Source organism: Pelobates fuscus, chromosome 1 (assembly GCF_036172605.1).
Source record: "Pelobates fuscus isolate aPelFus1 chromosome 1, aPelFus1.pri, whole genome shotgun sequence".
In the NCBI taxonomy this organism is placed as follows: Eukaryota; Metazoa; Chordata; class Amphibia; order Anura; family Pelobatidae; genus Pelobates; species Pelobates fuscus.
Genome location: NC_086317.1, coordinates 302,365,220 through 302,387,665, shown reverse-complemented (window position 1 = coordinate 302,387,665; position 22,446 = coordinate 302,365,220). Strand labels below are relative to the sequence as shown.

The window sequence follows — 22,446 nt, the reverse complement described above, 5'->3', positions numbered from 1 at the left end:
AATGGCGATAACGCTCAAGACCCTGGTGTGGAGACAGATTGTGTTGGCATTTTGTCCCAATTTTAGATTTACCTAGAGCTAGGTCCTTTTACCTAGGTTTTTCTTGCAGGTTTCCAATGTACCTGGTGTCCGTTTCTGTGAAAGACAGATGCCCAACATAAGATCCATCAACGCATGTCTGTCTTTTCTCCCATTAGAATTGCTGTGTGCTTAAAATGGGAGGAAGTATATGTGAGTGCCAGTAAAGTGCTACTTGGCATTGGAAGGCACACATGAGCTGTATTGCATTCCTCTGCGATAGTAAGGTGCATAAATCATGCACAATACAGTCATGTAGGCTTTGTGGCAAAATTTAGTTTGGAGTTATGCTGTAAATGTATTTACAGCCCCCTGGTGTAGTCTAAACCTTCTTTTGAGTGCCATTACTTTGGCCCTATGCACTAAATGTGGCGTTTCTGTGTGACTATTTTCTCGAGTTACATAATATTGATTAATTACAAAGGGAGCCTACTGACTTGTTTCATTAGTGCCAAATTTGTAGTTCAAGATAAGTACATGAAAGTAAAAACCGTGTTAGTTGGATATTATACCATAGAACACTCAATTTGTCCAGCTATTCCCAATGGGCAATGATTCTATCCACAGATTATTTGGCAAAACAGAGCAATCTACTCTGGAATATGTGAGTGAAATGAAAAGTATCGTAATATTGAATTCAGTTCTTGTTTGTAACACACAGTGCTGGGTTATTGTTAAAATGCTGCTTGATAAGGTAAATGCAAATGGAAGAACAACATAATCTCCAGAAAGAAATGTAAATATAGTGTTTGTAGTTTCCACAAAGTATATGTTTGCACTTGTTCGTCTGGCAGCTAGTAGGCAGTAGGAAGAAAGCTTGCGGCATTTGGAGCATTGCATTTGGAATATTGCAGATCTTTGGTTTTCAAAAATGAATGTACATAGTTCTCAGTGTTTCCATAGCCTGGCTGTTTGCGTTTTTTAATGTAAATAAACCGGAAGATTAGCTGTATCAATACCACCTGGAAATTAAAACGCTGTATGCCAGCCATATGTCAATTCCAATTGTAACAAACTTCATAAACTTTAATGAAATAAACAAATAATATTACATCATGGAAGAAAGATTGTACAATCTCAGTGCAAATATTCACTTTGGGGCACTGATTTGAGGTCAAAATTATATTGGTTGCCTCAGCAGGACATATATGTTGTTTGTATAATTGCCTAATAACTTATTTTTTTTTTTTCAAATTCTTTATTTTTGAAGTGACATTGGTATTTCTGCGTATAACACATCATCAGTTACAATACAAGTTCCTTTGTTGACAATGGTATTGGTACAGTTAACACTGGAACATGCCGCATCCGCGGTTTAGGTATATTTTCTGAGTTGTTAGTGTTAGCCAATTGGTGTCACAATTATACATTATATACATTGTACATAGAAATCGTACAATGAGAAACGATAATAAACATAAAGGGATAACAACAAAAAGAAGGAAAGAACATATTAGAGGTGCACGCTATATAGGTATCTAAGTATAATCGGGGGGGGGGAGGGGGGGGGGGGGGGGAGGGGGGGGGGGGGGGAGGGAGGGAGGGGGGAGGGGAGGGGGGGGGAGGGGGGGGGGAGGGGGGGGGGGGGGGAGAGGGGGGGGGGGGGGGGAGGGAGGGAGGGGGGAGGGGAGGGGGGGGGAGGGGGAGGGGGGAGGGAGGGGGGAGGGGAGGGGGGGGGAGGGGGAGGGGGGAGGGAGGGGGGAGGGGAGGGGGGGAGGGGGAGGGAGGGGGGGAGGGGGAGGGAGGGGGGAGGGGGGGGGGAGGGGGGGGAGGGGGGAGGGAGGGGGGAGGGGAGGGGGGGGGAGGGGGAGGGAGGGGGGGAGGGGGAGGGAGGGGGGAGGGGGGAGGGGGGGGGGAGGGGGGGGAGGGGGGAGGGAGGGGGGGGAGGGGGGAGGGAGGGGGGGGGGGGGAGGGAGGGAGGGGGGGGGGAGGGGGAGGGAGGGGGAGGGGGGGGGGAGGGGGAGGGAGGGGGAGGGGGGGAGGGGGGGAGGGGGAGGGGGAGGGGGGGGGGAGGGGGGGAGGGGGGGGGGAGGGAGGGAGGGGGGGGGGAGGGGGAGGGAGGGGGAGGGGGGGAGGGGGGGAGGGGGAGGGGGAGGGGGGGGATCCCCATGGTGAGCGTCGGAGCGCCGTACAGGAGGAGATTCACTTATTACCAGTCAAGTGTGGTAGCGGTGTAAGGCAGTGTATCAGTGGAGTGGTCTTAGTGTGGTCTGCTCATGAACCCCAGTCACCCGCCATCCACATCTCCCAGGTTTTTTCGTATGTTTTTATGTTACCCCTCACTCGTGCTGTGAGGTCGTCCATGACCCGTATGTCCTTTATTTTAGGAATTACTGCAGTCACCTGGGGGATTTCTGGTTTAAGCCATGCCTGTGCCATGGTAAGTCTGGCCGCTAAAGTGATTTTATGAAGCAGTTTTTGGTGCTTCCTAGGCCAATCGTCTAGAGTTCTCGAAAGTAAAAATACCCATGGATCTATAGTTATGTGCCTGTGGAATACTTGTTGTAGTAGGGTCCCTACATCTCGCCAGAAGGCCTGTGCTTTAGGGCATTCCCACCACATATGGATGTAGGTCCCCTTATGGCCGCACCCTCTCCAGCACAGGTCGTCTGGGGTTTTCCCCATGCGATACAGTTTTGTTGGGGTTGTATACCACCTCAGCATGGTCTTGTAGGCCTGCTCTTGTTGGGTGACGCATATCGAGATAGATTTGTTCACTTCCCAGATCTCCCTCCAATCTGTACCCTCTAGAGTCTCATTTAGGTCCGTTTCCCACTGTGTGGTGTAGGGGAGGCTACCCCAATCTGAGCTGTTTGTGCATAAGTGCGCGTATAGGTTGGATATCAACCCCTTTGGGGGGTTTTCTTTGAGGCACATTCACTCGAAGCCTGTGAGTGCGGTAGTTGCTGCCGTTTTTGCTAATTTATGTTGTGCGAAATCTCTTATTTGCAAGTATCTGAAGAAGTCTGGGGGGCCCAGCCTGGTCCTTTCCGTCAACCTGTCGAACGTCACTAATTGGTTCCCTTCATATAAGTGTAGCGCCCTCTGTATCCCTGCCTCCTCTATGTTTTTAAAATCTTGGGCCCTCATACCCGGTAAGAACGCTCTATTTCGTAGCAGGGGCATCATTGGGGAAGGGGCCGAGGTTAGTTTGAATTTTATGGCCGTGGAGTCCCATACCCGTAGGGAGTTTAGTATGGCTGGGCAGCCTGTGCGTAGAATCGCCCTATGTTCTCTGGGTACCCATATGTAGAATTGGGGCAAGTCGGCTCCTGTGAAGCCTGCTTCAAGGTCAGCCCATCTGCGGGTTCCCGGCGTTGAATGCCACAAGGCCACTTGTGTCAATTGTGCCGCTAGGTAATAGTTGTACAGATGGGGTAACCCTAACCCCCCTCCATCTTTGGGTCTGTATAGGACGTTGCGGGCCACTCTGTGCCGTTTGCGCTGCCATATAAAGTCTCCGATAGCTCTCTGTAAGGGGGCCAGGTCTTTTTTGGTGATGGGGATGGGGAGGGCTTGGAAGAGGAAGAGGAGCCTGGGGAGTATATTCATTTTGATTGTGTGCACTCTCCCTATCCAGGATATGGGCTTATCTGTCCATTTGTCAAGGTCCGCGTCCAAAGTCTTGATAAGGGGGGTGTAGTTAGCTCCGTACAGCTTTCGGGGATCAGCCGTCAAATGTATCCCTAAATATTTAATCGCGGTGTGTGTTATGGGTATGTGGTGGTGATTCCTAATGTGCATCGTGTCGTTTGCCGTCATGGCTATTGGGAGGGCAGTGGATTTCGACAAGTTGACTTTATATCCCGAGAGGGCTCCATATTCTGCTAGGTCCCTGTCTAGAGCCGTCATCGAGGATTTTGGGTTCGTAAGGGTGAGGAGGACGTCGTCCGCATATCCCGAAACTTTATACGTTTGGTCGCCCACAGTTATTCCCTCTATGGCCTTGTTCGTTCTGATTGCTTGTAGCAAGGGTTCTAACGTGAGTACGAATAGGAGGGGGGATAATGGGCAGCCTTGGCGTGTGCCGTTATGCAGGGTGATAGGGGATGTCTTGGCACCAGGGATCCTTATGAGTGCCTTGACGTCGGTGTACATGGCTTGGATCGTTTGTATATATGTATCTGGGAATTGGAGATGTCGTAGAAGTTCAAACAGATATACCCAGTTAACTCTATCGAACGCCTTTTCGGCGTCAAGAGAGAGAACGAGCGTAGGAGTTTGTGCAGTCGTCTGTGTCCATATAAGGTTGATGTTACGTCTGGTATTTTCGAACAGTTGGCGGTCGGGGATGAATCCTACTTGGTCGGGATGTACTAATCTAGGTATGTGTGGGGCCAGTCTGTCTGCCAGTATCTTAGCTAATAGTTTTACGTCGTGGTTGATCAATGATATGGGTCTGTAATGTTCCGGGTATGACGTGTCTTTTCCCGGTTTAGGAATTAATACTATGTGGGCTGTTGACATATCTGGGTCGGGACGTCCGCCCCGCATCAGGTGATTAAACCATTCTAGCAGGTGGGGTATTAGTTCCTCCCTATACGTCTTGTAATAGCTGCCCTCATAGCCGTCTGGGCCCGGGGCTTTATGTCCTTTAAGTCTCGTGATGGCTCTGTCAATTTCGTCTGCTGTAAATTCGTCCCCTAGGGTTTCCGTGAGTGCAGGGGTCAGTTTCGGAAGGTTGAGTTTCTGTAGAAATTGCCTAATCTCGTCTTGCATATGCGGGGTCTTGTCTGCGTCTGTGGGTGTGTGGTTGTATAAAGTTTTATAGAATTCTGTGAATATTTGAGCTATGTCTGTGGGTGCTGTCTTTGTCTGACCTTTGCGGTCTCTAATTGCCGTGATATGATTTTGTTTTGGCCTTGGGCGGAGGGTGCGCGCTAAGAGCGTGTGCATCTTGTTGGCTTGTTCATAGAAATTTCTCTTGGACCAGGTCATTGCTTTAGCTACGTCATCTAGTAGGGTTTCCCTGATGTGGCGCCTTGTAATTTGTAGGGCAGTGAGTCCTTCGGGGGAGGGGTTGGTTTTGTGTCTCTGTTCTTGGGTGTGGAGGTCGTGTAATAAGGATTTTAAGCGCGTCGTTTTTCTTAACTTTTTTCTGGTCGCCTCTCTAATTATGACACCTCTGATGACCGATTTATGAGCGGCCCATATGGTTGCCGGGGTCAGGTCATGAGTGGTGTTTAACTGGAAATATTCTACTATTTCTTTGCGAACCGTCTCTTTGATATCTGGGTCCTGTAGAAGGGAGGTGTTTAGTTTCCAGTTCCATTGGGTTCCCGCGCACAGACTGCCCAGTTCTATGGAAATGTCTGCATGGTCAGACCAGGTTATAGATCCTATTGATGTCTTGGTGGTTCTTTGGATGGTTTGGCCATTAACTAGAAAAAAGTCTATTCGGGAGTAAGAGTCGTGGGGCGTTGAGTAGAAAGTATAGTCAACCTCCCCTGGGTGTTGGGCTCTCCACGCGTCTATCAGACCTGATGAGTTTATGAAGTCATGTACCAGTCTATCTTGTCTCCCTCTACCGTGTGAGCGTGGTAGGCCCCTTATGGTCCCCCTATCTGTAGCTGGGCACGGAGCAGCATTAAAGTCCCCTCCCATGATAATCATGCCGTGCTGTAGGGCTCGTAACTTGTCAGACATTTGGTCCCAGAATTCTTTGGTTGGTTCGTTAGGTGCGTATATATTTATCAGGTGTATGGTGTGTGCATACAATGTCCCGGATAGTATTATGTATCTCCCGTCTGAATCTAGATTGACTCCCGTGACCCGTAGTGGGCAGCGTTTGTGTATCAGTATCGCAACACCGTTGCGTTTGGAGTGTGCTCTAGCCTCATAACCCGTGTTGTAAATGTGATCTTTGAGTGAAAACCCTAGAGATTTTGGGAGGTGAGTTTCTTGTAAGAAGGCTATATCTGGGCCTAGTCGTTTAAGTTCCCTGTAAAGGAGTCTGCGTTTTTTAGGGGCGTTCAACCCTTTAACGTTTAGGGAGTTAATTCGTGTAGTCATGTTGGTGGGTGGGTTGCGTGTATGCGAGCTGACTTACGGGTGTTGCCTTCCAGCCGTGTCTTTGGGGTGTCCCAACTTCTAGTTGCCTTGACCTCTTAGCCTGAGACGCTCCGGTCACCATGAGGGGGGAGAGGGGGGGGAGGGAGAGAGAGAGGTTATTTAAATTGCTGCGCACATATTTACCAGAGCAAATACAAATACAAATACAAGTAACGTAAAATAAACAAAGTAGAGAGATAAACCGTCTGGTCTTATCCTTTGCCAGACTCGTGTGGGGCGTCTGCATCGGTGCTGCTGGCCCAAAGAAAGAAAATGGGTCCATAGCACCGAAGCAAGGTCCCGAACTGGTACCAATTTGGCCTATAGGCCCTGTGATACATGCATGAGCGTGGCTGCTGGGCTGTCTCGTCACCCTGGCAGACTTGCCCGCTGGTCCGTGAGTTGCTCTTGTGGACTTTCCGCTTTCCGCCTCTGATATGTCTGGGCAATGTTCTTTCGGGGCATCTCAAACACTCTAGAGACTCCTTGCGTCTGGAAGAGGGGCAGTGAGCCTCTCAGCTCACAAGTGTATGCAAGCCCTGTCTTCGATCACAATTCCCCTTGTCCCCCCCATACCCCCCACTCCCCACCCCAACTCGGCTGGGATCAAGTGTCCGGTAGGTCTGCTGTCTTTAACAATAAAGCTGTGGATCGCCTCTGCCATTTGTCTGGGTATTCTATCTCAGTTCGGTAGTTTTGTTGCAGAAAGTGAGTTCGTGGATGTGGGCAGGATCTTGAATGGTTCCATCTTTCTCCATGATCAACTTTCAATATATTTTCGCTTGTTCCCTAGATTATTTTTGTTATTTTTGTTTGTTTTTGTTAATTTTTCAATTTTCCTTTTTTTTTATTGTTTTTTTAAATTTTTAAGGTTGTTAATTAATGAGGAGGCTATCATTTGGCATCCGTTGAAGACTTATTGCCTGTTTAAGTACATTCTTGAGAGAGTAATGTCCCATTTTTTTTTTTTAAACGGTGTTTTTCGTATAATACTAACAATTTCGGGGTGCGTTAGGGGGGAGAGAAGGGGGTGATCCAGGGGGGGGGGGGGATGGGGGGCAGGATCGTCCATTGAGTCTCTGTGTACCTCACCCTTCCAAGTATGCGCGTCCATGCGGGGTAATTCTCAATGGCAGGGAGCAAGATTAAGGGCGGTCAGAGCCGAGGGCTGCCTTCCTCATTCTCCGGCTGTATACCACTCCCTGGGTAACTGCTGTAAGTCCGTCGGGATTGCGGTCTGCCATTGTAGATTTTGCGGGGCCTGTATATCTAGTGCGTGGAGGAAGGCTGTTGCGTCCCCATCAGGCGCCAACGTCTTCGGTCTTCCATTTTTGAAGGCCATGAGCTTAAACGGGTGTCCCCATGCATATTTTATGTTGTGGTTTCTGAGCAAGTCCGTGATCGGTCGCCATTCCTTGCGTCTCTGGAGAGTCTCTGGGGCCAGGTCCTGGAATAAGAGAATTTTAGTCCCCTTATAAGAGACTGGGCCTTCCCTGCTGCACTTCATTACGGCTTCTTTTGTTTGAAAGTTTTGGAAGCGCATTATGACATCTCTCGGCTGTCTAGTGTCAATTTTCCTGGCGCCCAGAGCTCTATGTACCCGGTCTAGATGCCATAGTTGGTCGGGGATGTTAGGTGCAAGGGGTTTTAAGATTGCGAGCACTATGTCCTGTAGGCTCCCCTCCCCCTCACCTTCAGGTAGGCCTCTCAGCCTAATGTTATTTCGGCGTGAGCGGTTTGCTAGGTCCTCCAGCGCGGCTTCAGCAGCTCTCAGCCTCGTGGTGAGGGAGTTTACCTGGCAGGTAACCTCGTTATGTGCTCTGACGGTGGTCTCCTGCCTCTGCTCCAGGATGGCCGTGCGGTGCCCCAGTGCCGCGATCTCGGCTTTTACTTCTGCCGTGGTCCTATTGATCTCGCCCGCCAGGAAAGATTTTACCTCTAGCAGTTGAGCGATGATCTGGGAGGTGTCCCCTTTCGGTGAGCTGGGACTCCGCGGGGACTCCGGTCGTACCGGTGCCGACGGGGTCTTAGGGCTGTGTCGGCCGCCATCTTGCTGCTCCGGCTGTGCCGCACGGGAGGCCGCGAACATGTCTGCCACAGACGTACCCGTTTCTGTCAGCTTCTTGTTTATTTTCCGCTGGACCCTTCTATCCATGCCGGTGCCCAGGGTGAGTTTTGCGGTGATTTTTGCTCGTTTGTTAGCTTTTGTGTGCTTTGGGGCCTAATGTCGGCGGGAGCTTAGCTTACATGCGACCGCTCGGCTTCGTGGTCAGGCCACCCTAATAACTTATTAAAGCTTGCAGACATTCTTTTTAACCCCTTAAGGACACATGACATGTGTGACATGTCATAATTCCCTTTTATTCCAGAAGTTTGGTCCTTAAGGGGTTAAAGGACCACACCACACTCCAAAAGCACTTCAGCTTTTGGTGTGTGGAATGGTATGTATAGAAAGATATATAGGTATATGGAATTGTCATTTAATATATATATATTATTCTATATATTCCATTTTTATTTTTTTTACATTATGTGAGTATATTTTTGGGGGGGACCTACCGGACAACCCAAGCAGAAAGCCCAGATAATTTAATTTGCAAGTCTTATATATCAGTGCTCCTCAAGGCACACCTAACAGGATTTAGGTATTCTTCAGGTGTGTCTATGGTATTTAAAAAAAAAAAGGAAAAAATGTAAAACACCTTGGACGCACACCCAGGTAATCCCTAAATCCTGGACTATTAGGTGTACATTGAGGAGATGGTTGAGGAACACTGCTATATACGACCCTGTAACTTTCCAAAACCCCATGAAATGTGGACACTGTCGCTGAACACAAGGAGGGGGGGAGGGGAGGAGGCACTTCTTAATTGCTCAAACATTTTTTGATTTTATTCATATTAAATAGTTTCATATATAAATATTTTATGTGAAATTAAAGCCCTATTTCTCGTGAACAAAAACAAACCGACATAGCTCAAATTTTAGTTTGAGCTAATAGCCTCTGCACTTAGGGGTTAAAAAGCCTAAAAGAACAGGCAGTAGACACCAAAACCATTGCATTGAGCTGTAGTTGTTCTGTTGACTATAGAGTCCCTTTTAGAACACTTACTCTATCTCTCTCCCAATTCCAGCGCTGCATCCCTCAGCACTGGGTCGGCGCTCCACCCCCTCTGACATCACCTGACGTGGGGGTGCTAATGTGCAACAAGTGCATTAATCCCCAACTATTAGAAAGCATTACTTTAGGGGAATTTACTAACGCTGGATGTGTTCCTGCAGAGCGTGAAGATGCCCAGCGTTGGTAAAGCGACCAAAAGTCTCTCAATCACCCAGAAGTGCCACTATTGGCTGTCTGACATCTACTAGAGGCAGTCTTAACCCTGCAAGGTAATTATTGTAGTTTCTCTGAAATTTTCATTACCATTGCAGGGTTAAGAGGACAGGGAGAGTGCACTTAGACCTCCTCAATAAGTTGAAGTGGTCTGGGTGGCTATAGTGCCCTTTTAATAATTAAAGATGTAAATTAATGGTTGAACAAACATATAGCCCAAATGCTAAGTTTTGTTTTGGTCAGAACTTGTAATAGGATTAAAAGTATATATTTTGAAAACTTCAGGAGAAATTTGCAAATTTACTATTGCATCTCATTGTGCAAATACTAGTGAAGAAAATACGTAGTAATAAAGATGTTTGCACTTCTACAAATCCGTTTAGGTAATATTAAAATGAACACTCCAAACATCTTAACCACTACAGCCTGTTTCAGGGGCGGACTGAGAACCCTCAGGGCCCCCAGGCAAAATAAATCAAGGGCCCCCTTACAGGCCCCACCCATACTCCGCAGCAAGCGCCACCCATGTCCCGCCTCCATGCACCACCCCAGCCACACCCTACACCAGGGGTAGGCAACCTACGGCACTAGTGCCATGCACGGCACTCAAGGTGCCTTTGCACGGCACTCAAGGCTGCTAGAGCCAAACAGGCTCTGGCCTATCAGGCGTCTCAGTGAAACTTCAGATACCTGCTAATACAAAAAGGTGGTGAAAGACAATCCTCAATTTATGCATTGCAGCACATAGAGGAAGTGATCTCAGATCACTTCCTCCCAGCACTTGTGAATGGTAATCCACACAGTAGTAGAGCAGCCTGCAACTGCTGTTGCAGCTCCTGTCCTCGACCTGTACCTGGCCAGCCTGGTCCCCACTGGAACCAAGGGAAGCCACACACACTGCTAAATATACACATAAATGCACAATAACCCTCCCCTCATACAAATAATACGAACAGCCCACAAACATACTCACAATCCGCAGAAACGTAACCTGCTAACAATCCACATACATGCACACAACCCCACATGCAGTCTCTCACATGCAATACCCCAAACAGCCCCCACACATACACACACTACCAAATACACAACTTGACATATACATCCACACACACACAATTCCACATGCAGCCCCCATACACAGCCCACATTCATATGTATCATACACGATACCACAAACTACTCCTGTGAACATACACATTATAATAGCTCATATACGCACAAATATTCAGCGATACAAAGCAATTACCGTATAAATAACACAAGCAGAATACGGCAGCATACACACCTCAATTTAAAAAAATAGGACCGGCCCGCTACGGGACATCACAATCCTATATCGGCACAGTGCTGCTACAAGGTTGCCTACCCCTGCCCTACACAATCTTTAGACACAAGGAACAAAAGTGCAATAATCCCTTCGAGGCCCCAGTAGAGACTACAACTGAGGGCTAATGGGCCATGGAGGGGGGTCTTTCTAGCAGAGGCTATCTCAGTGTCCTTTAGAGAGTGTGTTAAAAAGAATTTCCTCCAGGTCCCATTAGAGACTATAATGGAGTCTAATGGGGCCTGGAGGGGGGTCTCTCCAACACTCTGGTTCCTATTCACAATATAGCAACACAACATAGCTTGCTGATACCTAGGCCAAGTTAGCTCCTCTTACCTTAATTACTGTTGCTGGCTGGCAGTCTGTGGGCTTGCTGGAAGGCTGTGGGCTTACTGGCTGCGGCTGGCAGGCTGTGGGCTTGCTGGCAGGCTGTGGGCTTGCTGGCAGGCTGTGGGCTTGCTGGCTACTGCCGGCAGCCTGATGGCTTGCTGGCTGCGGCTGGCAGGCTGTTGGCTTGCTGGCTGTGGCTTGCTGGCTGCGGTTGGCAGACTGCGGGCCTGCTGGCTTTAAGCCTAACTGGTGGCCTGTGGGCTGGCTGGCCGGCCTGTGGGCTGGCTGGCTGGCCGGCCTGTGGGCTGGCTGGCTTGCTGGCTACTGGGGCACTTGTAGATTATTTAAAGAAATAATCCATGCACAATAACCACTACTGCTCTGTGTAGTCGTTATGGTGCCAGGAGGGCCGGACCCCCCTTTCAGAGTAAGTAGTCAAACCGTTTAAGAACAGTTTGACAACTTACCTGGGGTCTGCTGGGATATGAGGCTGTAGTAGGGTATAGGAGCAGTGGTGCAATGTGTAAGGGGTGCAGTGTGTGTGAGGGGGTGCAGTGTGTGAATGTGTAGGGTGTGTGGGGAAATGTGTGTATGAGGGGGCTGTGTATGTGTGTGGCAATGTTAGTATTGGGGTGCTGTGTGTGTATGGGTGGGCAGTGTATGTGTGTGTGTGGCAATGTGTGTAAATGTGTATGGTGTGTGTGGGTGTATGGTGGGCAGTGTGTGAATGTGTATGGTGTGTGGGGGCAGTGTGTTTATGGGGCTAGAGTTCATTCTCACCACTGCGACCACCAGGAATCCCTGGTGGTCACAGTGTTGAGAGTGAACTCTAGCCCGTAGCTCCAGGGCTAGAGTTTACTCTCGCAAGAGCCGTAACGTTGCCGTGGTAACCGCGGCAACGATCTGTGCTCGTGCAAGAAGGACCCAGAGGAGCTGCAGGCTGAGCTCCCGGGTCCTCTCTTCCTCCCTCCCCTGCCGGCTGCCCGCACGGTGCCTGCGGACAGGGGAGGGGGCAATTGCCCTCCTCTTACTCCCCCCCTCCCCCTCTTCTTACTCCCCCCTCACTCTCTTCTTACTACCCCCTCCCCCTCTTCTTACTCCCACCTCTTCTTACTCCTCCCTCTTCCTACCCCCCCTCTTCTTACCCCCTTCTCTCTCTTCTTACCCCCTTCTCTCTCTTCTTACCCCCTCCCTCTCTTCTCCTAACCCCCCTCTCTCTTCATACGCCCCTCCCTCTTCTTACCCCCCCTCCCTCTTTCTTCTTACCCCCCCCTCCCTCTTTCTTCTTACCCACCCCCTCCCTTTCTTCTTACCCCCCTCCTCTCCCTCTCTGTTCATTTCCCCCCCTCCCTGTTCATCCCCCCTCCCTGTTATTTCCCCCCTTCCCTGTTATTTCCCCCCTTCCCTGTTATTTCCCCCCCTCCCTGTTATTTCCCCCCCTCCCTGTTCATCCCCCCCTCTGTTCATTTCCCCCCCTGTTCATTCCCCCCTCTCTGTTCATGCCCCCCCACCCCCTCCGTTAATTTCCCCCCACCCCCTCCGTTCATTTCACCCCCCCACCCCCTCCGTTAATTCCCCCCCCACCCCATACACACACTACCAAATACACAACTTGACATATACATCCACACACACACAATTCCACATGCAGCCCCCATACACAGCCCACATTCATATGTATCATACACGATACCACAAACTACTCCTGTGAACATACACATTATAATAGCTCATATACGCACAAATATTCAGCGATACAAAGCAATTACCGTATAAATAACACAAGCAGAATACGGCAGCATACACACCTCCCCCCCTCCCCCTCCCCTCTCCCCCCCTCCCCTCTCCCCCCCCTCTCCCCCTCTCCCCCCCTTCCCCTCCCCTCTCCCCCCCTCCCCCTCCCCTCTCCCCCCCTCCCCCTCCCCTCTCCCCCCCTCCCCCTCCCCTCTCCCCCCCTCCCCCTCCCCTCTCCCCCCCTCCCCCCCCCCTCTCCCCCCCTCTCCCCCCCTCCCCCTCCCCCTCTCCCCCCCTCCCCCTCCCCCTCTCCCCCCCTCCCCCTCTGTAGCGTGGCCGAGCTGCTGTCCGGTCAGATGCCCGGCCGGAGTGATAGGAAGGTGCACACTCAGTGTGCACCTTCCTATCACTCCGGCCGGGCACCGCGGACCGGCGAGCGCTACAGAGGAGGGGAGGTGAGAAGCTGCAGCCGCCTGAGCGCTCTTAAGAGAGCGCTCAGGCGGCTGCAGCATTTAAAGGGGCGGCCGGGCGGGCCCCCCTCCCGGCCGGGCCCTCGGACCATGTCCGAAGTGCCCGACCGGTCAGTCCGCCCCTGGCCTGTTTCTACTAAGTGCCCTTGCGCTGTCCCATCATTATCTGTTTTGGCACATACTGACACTTTCCTGGGTGCTGGCAAGCATCTGCCCTGAGTTTGGTCTTGGTGAGCAGAAAAGACTTGATGCATATTTCATTCAGCTAATTAATGAGTCTAGTTCTTCCATTAATATTCTACTTCTCCAGCAAGCCTGGGTGCAGATAGGGAACCTGGTGGGAACCAGATTGTCAAACCATGCTAAAATGGTTTGAAAGATTACGTTGTGACAGCACTAAGGCACTCCTGGTACCATAATCACTACAGCAGCCTTTATTATTTTATAATTATTAATATAGCGCCAACATATCCCTCATCACTGTACAATAGGCAAAGCAATCCAAGCCATTCTAACAAAACACGCTTTACATACAGCAAAATTAGGTGAAGCTAGCCCTGCCCAAACAAGCCTAAAATCTAGTGTATTTTTAAATAGAAAATATTGCTTTTGTGTTTTGTTTCTGTTGTTTTTGTTTCCTTTTTGTTTCTGTAGAAATGTCTTACAAGAGTTATTTAATTACAGGACAGTGAATATTTGATCTCGTGCCAGACGTTCTTATCAAAGCCTAGGGAATAGCTAAAACATCCAACACAGCAGCAATGAATATTACTTGTTAAAAATAAATCCATATATGGTTTGTACATACAAGGAGAGACCCATGGTTACTTATGCGTTGTAAAACATAATTGAATGCTTTGAATCAAACTCGAATGCTGTGTTGTAATTTCACTTACACAAAATTATGCTAGCGTTTGCATATACGAGTACAGGCTACACCTGTTTTTTTTTTTTTTTTAGTTTATTTATTTTCCTGAATATGGTCATTAATTGCCAACAACTGGGAAAAAAAATAAATAGAAAACATCAAGAACTTAATTCTCCACGGACCAGCATAATTACTGCAACTGCTGAGCAGTAAGCAACTCTGGGCCAAATTTTACAGTGCAGTTTCCACTCTGGATGGAATGGAATTCTTAACATCAACAGCTACGAGCAGCTGAGTCCCACCTATCCTAAGTGACGTTTTATCCTCCATAGCCTTAGTTGGAATATGTGCTGTGGAATGTGGGCAGCACTGAAGTGAATCCCAGTATGAGTCAGTCGAAATCCGCTTTAGTCCTGGGTGTAGTTTGGAACACTGATTTCATCTTTCATGCAGCCTGGCAGAACCCTGCTACACCTTGCTGGAGACATTAAGATATTTGTCTATTAAGAAGGATCTAAAGGGGCAACAAGAATGGAATTTCAAACCAGGATCCATCCAGATATTCCAGAAAACGGGGAAATACCTGTTATGGAAGTTACCAACAATTGTGTTCCCCGAGAAAGTGGGGCAGAAGAAGAAAAACCTGTATCAAATTTGCAACGGAGACGCAGTGATGTGAAGGTGTACAAGGAAATCTGCGATTTCTATGCTAGATTGTAAGTGGATATAGGTATATAGTTTAATGTTAGAGCAGGATTCTGGGACTTACATTGGATACAATTTGTAAAACCGTTACAATTGAATTATTACATCAAATACTTTTCTCTTTATTTTTCATGAGATTATATTTATTACCATTACCATTGCATCTTTTTAATGTGTACTTTGTTTTATGCTGGCTATTCCACACATTTACATTTATAAACACCATTTTTGTATGCGGTCAGTTGATCTACTGACATGTTTTGTCTGTCACCCCCACCCCCACCCTTGTGTGTGGTTAAATTAGCAATTGCTCATCTCCCCAGTCTTCACAATTGAGTTTCACTTTTCCATAAACTTTATTTACTGGGCGAATGATAAAATACAAAATGGGTGCTATTTTTAGAATAACTATTTAGCGATCACATTCACGAGCAATATTCTAAAAGTTAGAAACTGGTAGGATCCTTACTATTGTTTGCCTATTGATAGTTTTGGCAACATAACTTTGTCCTGATTTGCCCTTTTAAGATAACCCCAGTTCATCTGTGTGCTTGAACTATTCTTTATCGAATTATATATATATATATATATTTTTCAGTTGGTGCATTCTTTTCTGTTTGAAGGAACATGATAGCCATTCTGGGAACCAGATGAATTCATGTTTGTCACTGGCCAACAGGTGTTCAAGAATATTTGCAAATGACTCTGTAGTTTATGGGCAGTAAAACATGGTCAGCATAGAAATCTGAAGGGAAGAAATGTCTGCCGCTAGAGCTTACAATCAAAATAATACAAGAATTCTTTGCATTCTTTTTACATGTATATAATTACATACATGATCTGCTTGTATTTTCTCAAATGTTAGTGCATTTACAGGTCACCAGTGTACTGATCTGAAACACCATTTCAAGATGTGAAAAATTAACTGATTCCACACTAAATTGAGACACTTTTTAGATGTGAGGAAATGCATAGAGTTTGTTTAAGTCTCCTTTCTATAACTGTGAGAATTTGTATACATGCGGTGATGATGTGCGTAGACTGGTATAGAGATAAGACAGCCTGGAAGAAAAGAAAATATCTCCATGTACTATACTTGGGCAAAACATATATTGCTGTTCTGGTGCCATATTAGATAGAATAGTTGTAGAACTGGTCCTTCTCCTAATAGAGGAAAATATGGTGCCTGCAGACATCATACATTAATTTGTGTTCGGAACACATTTCAGTTGCCCCAATAGATGTTTGATCTCTAAAGGGGTGTGTGTGCGTGTGTGTCTCCGTCTTCCGCCCAGATCAAGCACATACTTCTGAAACTTGGCAAGATCACATATCATCTTTGTCCCGTATGATGACTTAATTCAACCTTTGTATTGCTTACATATATGTGCAAATATTTTAGTTGACACAGATTTTCATAATGGACTTTTTATTTAAAGTGGCACTCAAAGCTACACAATCACTACAGCTCAATGTTGCTTGGTGTCCTGGCACGGCCCACAGCTTAATGACAAATAGTTTTAGGAATGGTTTGACAGTGGCTCAGGGTGCAATCTCCAAAATGTTACTGGAAACTGTCTTCTACCTGACTGTCTTGAGAATTTGGAATTAACACTTCCAATCGAAATGTCTGTTTAATCTCACCAGGATGGAGAGATTAAACTGAGTGCTTGTCCCACAGCACTCTCAACCAATCACCGCCATGATTGCAGAAATTGATGATGCTAAGGTATTAATTCCTCACTACCAAGGCAACCGAGGAGAGAGCAGTCTCCATCCAGATCCCAGGAATGTACCCATTACTTCACACTATAGGCAAATGTCTGTCTGTCCTCACAATGGAAACATTTGGATCATGCTGGCCACTCACATTATGTCTATGCTAAAAATGTTGCACTTAGAGGAAGTTCTACAATTGCAACACCTGCTAATTCACTCAGTGAATCCATTCCACTGTCCTTTCTCGCCTTGACTACTGTAATCCGCTTTTCAGTGGTCTTACGTGCTCCCAACTTGCGCCATTACAGTCCATAATGAATGCGGCGGCGAGGCTCATCTTCCTGTCCGCCCGCACCTCCCACGTCTCACCCTTCTGTCAGTCCCTACATTGGCTTCCTATAATATATAGAGCTCAATTTAAAATTCTGGTTCTTGCTTTCAAATCTCTACATAATGTTGCTCCCACCTATCTATCCTCCCTTTTACACAAGTATGTCCCGTCTAGGCCCTTATGATCTGCTGAAGACTTACATCTATCTTCTGTCCGTACTCCCACCTCTGATGCTCGCCTTCAAGATTTCTCAAGGGCGGCACCATTTCTGTGGAACTCGCTTCCCTCCTCCGTTAGATGCTCACCCAGTCTCCACTCCTTCAAAAAATCGTTAAAAACCCACTTCTTTATAAAAGCGTATCAATTAAACTGTTAATAGCTCCCAACTGATTCCTCTTCTGCAACTGTCACTAGTCTAATACTATCCTTACCTTTTGTATCATTTTAACCCACTCCCTCTAGCATGTAAGCTCATTGAGCAGGGCCCTCAACCCCTCTGTTCCTGTGTGTCCAACTTGTCTGGTTACAACTACATGTCTGTTCGTCCACCCATTGTAAAGCGCTGCGGAATTTGACGGCGTTCTATAAATATCATAATAATAATGAGTGTGTGTGTGTGTTGACATGTCATAGCTTATCTGCAAGTATGGTGGCAAAAAGTTTGTAACCCGTGAGACAGTCTGCTTTATAAAGTTGAAATCATAATATAAATCCATGATTCAATTATTGCTAGCTTTTAACTCCAAAAGTTTGAAGAGGTTAAATGACCATGGTTCTACTGCAATGATATTCTTCACACCAGGTTCAGCAAGACTGTCCAAATGCTTTGAAAGGTTAGGTCTAATGGATTGGTAAATAGAGTAGCTTTGGCAGATCTTTGTTGTAGAGTCAAATTAAGTCTGTATAATGATTTGTAAGTTTACATTGGATTATATTGGCATTCATTGCATATTACCTTTGCCTCTGTTGTCATATTCACAGGTGTTCTAAGGGCTCTTACCATGCAAGTTACTATGTTAGGAACGGTTGAGCATGCAATAGTTAAAGCGTTATAAGCAGATGTAAGTGTATGAATTACACAGGAAGAAAAACTTTTTGTAGAGTTTAAAAGTATGGGGTGAAGAGAATTGTCAATATAAGAAACTGACAGTTTCTAATATTTTTACAGAATAATCATGTTTCTCAATAGTATTAGTATATTGTACCGTGTTTTCAACCATTCAAGTTACACCATAATTTCTGGAAAAGGTCTGTTAATAATTTTTAGTGACCAATCTTATTCAGTGTTCATTCACCCAATATTTTTTTTGTTTTGTCTGTTCCTTTAATAATCAAGAAATAATTGACAAATCTTATGTCCTGGCCATACAATAACCGTTCTTCTTCTCGAGAACATGGTAGATTGGCATAGTGTAATAAAAGAGAATGTCATATCTAGTGAAGATGGCCTTGGCTACCCTGATGCTTGTTTATAGGCTAAAGATTTTGTTTATGAACCTAAACCGGGAACTTGCAAGAAACATGTTGAAGGCCAGATAGAAATGCTTTCGTTAATCAATGTAGTATATTTCCATTGTATTTATAAAACTTTATTTCTATAGAACAGTAAAAGAAATCTAGTGACACGATTTAGTCTGTCTCTGTACTCCAGTTCATTGGATTTAAAACTGTTATTTAACGGGTTATGTGGTGATTCACAGCTTTCATTTAATATCTGTAACATTATATTGGTGGATACTCTTTAGACGTCATCCCCTGAGTTTAGGTAACAAAATATGATTGGACGAATTAACAGACTGTTCTCCTCAGTAGTGATATTTAGTTATTTGTCAAAGATTGTTTGATAGCTGCCTGAAGTTTGTAACTCCTACCTAGACCAAGGAATTGTAAGCATGAACACCTTAACATCAGTGCTGTAATAGGTTGGATGCAGTGCTTAATTTACTGTATGTATATAATATATGTATGTATGTTTTTTAACATTTTTTTTATTTAACTTCAAAATGGAGCCAAATTGAGAAATCTGTCTGATAATCAAAAAAGTAAATTTGGCTACAAATATGCGCTCTAATAAGGCTTCTAGTAAATATGACATTTATAAGCTGCCGATGAAGGAAAATCGTAGATGGCCTTGGGAAATGGTCTCTGACACTTGCCTTATTTTTTTTTTTTATTTACAACAATCTTGTTGTAAGAATTTAAATGTGTGAGTGGTGGAGAATTAACTCAAGCTTGACAAAGATCTCATGTGAGGTCGAAACGTTGCAGTGTTCCACATGTTTTCCAACACTTTCCAACATGTGGTGACAGAGCCCCTTCAATATACTCAGTTGCATTAAAGGCAGAAAAGTCTCTAAATATGGGATTAATTATGACAATTTTCAAAGTGTAAAATCGATGGTAGTCACAGTAGTTAACTCTCCTCCAACCATTACCATTTTTTATGGAACTCCTTGGCTAGAATGGAATGTTTCTTACCTACTGCAATCCATCCTGTCTTCTCAAAACGTGATTAAATTGTGGCTTTGCATAAGAGCATTTCTTGTTGAGTTAAAGGAGCGCTTGACTCCATATGTTTACTTTACTTATCTTTTATATATTTTTTCAAAGTTTACAACGCTTACAGTTACAGAAGATCCCTCAAGTTGAACCACTAGTTCATTTATCCTCTAATCTTTGTAACTATGTAACAACCACATAAAAACTGGTTGATCATTTATTAAATCCCAAACCGAGCTGTAATTTGAATTAATGTTCATTCTTTCAATGGTACCACAGTGTTTTAGACAGAAATACCATATCATTTCTGCATTTACCCCTTAAATTGAAGGTGGCATCCAAGTCGGATTGGCTTCCATGCTGTAAAATGTTGCATATGTACATGTATACCAGTTCAACAGTAGTTTTATATTATTGTTGCTTGAACACATGCTGGGCTTTATTGTTTTCCACCAAGCTTGCTATATTGCAGACAGATTTAGTTTTGATCAGTTATTTCATTGATGGATTTTCATGTAACCTTCTTGTTCTGTTTTTGCAGCAACATGGCGAATGCTCTTGCAAATGCGATGTGTGAACGCTGCCATGCCGGCTTTGCCCCTGCAGAGAAGATTGTGAACAGCAATGGAGAGCTGTACCATGAGCAATGCTTTGTGTGTGCTCAGTGCTTTCAGCAATTCCCAGAGGGACTCTTCTATGAGGTAACAATGCTTTTTCATTCTCACCCCTCCCTAACTAGAGTTACACATGTTTAGTTTCACGTGTTTTAAATGAGCAAATGTAAATTTTGCTTATTGACTTTTCTTTCAAGACTAAAATCAGTATATATCATGGCCTAGGGTGTTTGCAGCAGAGCCGGTTCTTTCAATGTTTAACTACCTTTTTTTAAAACCACTTTACTCCCAGAGTCAAGTATAAAAGTTTTTACTTTCATATATTGTGCAAAAAGAAATTAATTCCTAAAACCTCACTTACCGGTACATTTTTGCTCTTCGAATAATAAACCGCCTGTAAAGGAACATTTCTCTACTAGAAGCCACCATTCACTTATTGAATGACTGCAAGTGTACAAAAAGGTGCAGCTCATCGCAATTTACTAACAGAAAAATGGTGGAGCTAATTTGCTACTTGCCCCTCCCTCATTGTAGGATTGATACAACCCATTGAAACTTCCTTTGCTGTTTTGAAAAGAGAAGATGAGCGGACATTTAATGCACACTTACAGGCATTCAATGAGCGTGATGTAGAATTCCATAGAGTAGTAGAGAAGATTGATATATATGCGTTTTAAATACCTTTTTATATTAGAACTCTAATTTAACTGTATTTACCTTGTCAAGTCTCTGATCAAATGCAGACGTTTTTTTACATATTCTGTTGACGTTTTTTCGTACACTGTACTGCTTCTCTATTTGTATTACACCTACTGTATGTGAGAAAAAAAATATATATTGTTGCTTTTATACTAACGTTTTAAGAATTTAAATTGCTGTTTTGCATATGTTTATATATCCACCGGCATCCTTTGCTTCAAATAAATGTTATACTATTATTTATTTTTTCATCAAAAAGAAGTAAAGGGGTTAATACCAGTAACAAAATATGAAAGCTAAATACATCCATCATGGTTAAGTGTGTCCTGTAATATTCAGATAACCTTGCTAAAGTGCTTTAGGGGCTAACAAAGGGTCCTCCTTTTGTTGGAGACTTTGTGAAACAAAGTTTAAAAAAAAAAAAAAAAAAAATACACTTTCCAAAACCGCATTAGACTCTTCACAGGATCAAGACGTGCCTCAGGGCATTGAATTAAATACCCTCCTTTTTTATTTTAGTCCTTTGCAGGGTCTCAGCTCCTATATGGTCACAGGACGTTTTACGCAGTGGTGGAGCTAATGTAGTGTGGGCCGTGGCGCAATAATTTTTTTTTGGACCCCTAAACTGCATAAGGGTGGCCAAAAGGTAGATCCCCGTTTGTCATAGAACTCCTACAATGCTATGCCGATAGTTGCCGGGTTGTATTTATGTGCAGTGTTTGTGCGTTCAAATTTTATCATGTTTTTGTATAAAGTATATGTGTGCATGTAGGGGTGTATTTTAAGTACTATTGTTACTGGAATGCAGTGTTGTACTTCTGGGTAATATTTGCGATTGAACGCAGGGGTGTGTTTTAGGGATCGACCGATTATCGTCTGGCTGTTATCAGCCGATATTCCGCATTTTCAGCAATATTGGTATTGGCGTACGCTATCTGCAGCGCCTCTCTGCAACTCTTGTGAGCCCCCCTGGGGTTTACCACAGAAATGCTCCACTCTGCACAGTTTGCTCAAGAGAGTTGGAGAAAGGACAGAAGATGGCGTGCACTGGATCCTAATCGCCCCCTCTACAATGTGAGACCCCTGGCAACCTGCACAAAGCCACTGGAAGCCACAGAATCCTACCCAAATATATATATACACACACACTGCATTCACTACATAAACACAAAAATATTCTTGAAAACAGAAAACAATCTGACTGGTATCTATATTTTGTGCATTTAACACTTAATAATAGAAATATTTGCAAAAAAAAATTAAATAAATAAGCATGTTCAGTTAAGTTCAGATTTGTGTAGAAATATTTATTTTCTCTAAATGGTAAATGTACAAGCTATCTGCCTAAAAGGTCACATATTATTGGTATCTGTATCTGCCAATCCCTAGTGTGTTTGTAGTGTAAACCTTTACATGCAGGTGCAGTGATGGTGTTTGAATGAAGGGTGTTTGCATACAATTTTGGCATTTTATGTGGGTTTGTGCTGCTAAAGGGCCACTGTGCCAGACGAGGCCCCGGTTTAGAAATGCCATCCAAGCTTTTCTGTGTGGACTTCATTACTTGTTAGCAGTAAAGGGTAGGTGAATTATGAGCTGCTAGTGTGAGTACTGTTGTGCATCATGCACGTTACCACCATATTAATACAAAATGTAGATGCAGATTATTAAACCAGTCTTCTAGATCCTG

At 45.1% G+C, this 22,446-nt stretch overlaps 1 protein-coding gene across 6 annotated transcripts in view; it reads left to right on the top strand.

The window, feature by feature from the left end:
• LIMS1 (LIM zinc finger domain containing 1) overlaps window positions 1-22,446 on the top strand; it is a 116,443-nt gene that overhangs the window by 69,320 nt on the left and 24,677 nt on the right. For 4 of the 6 annotated variants that reach the window (XM_063458129.1, XM_063458139.1, XM_063458148.1 and 1 more), the window contains one exon: window positions 19,988-20,147. In XM_063458129.1, the coding sequence (XP_063314199.1) occupies window positions 19,988-20,147 (160 nt within the window). Of the gene's footprint in view, window positions 1-14,539; window positions 14,909-19,987; window positions 20,148-22,446 lie in introns of those variants that run through there. The other 2 variants (XM_063458100.1, XM_063458111.1) reach the window with 2 other exon arrangements.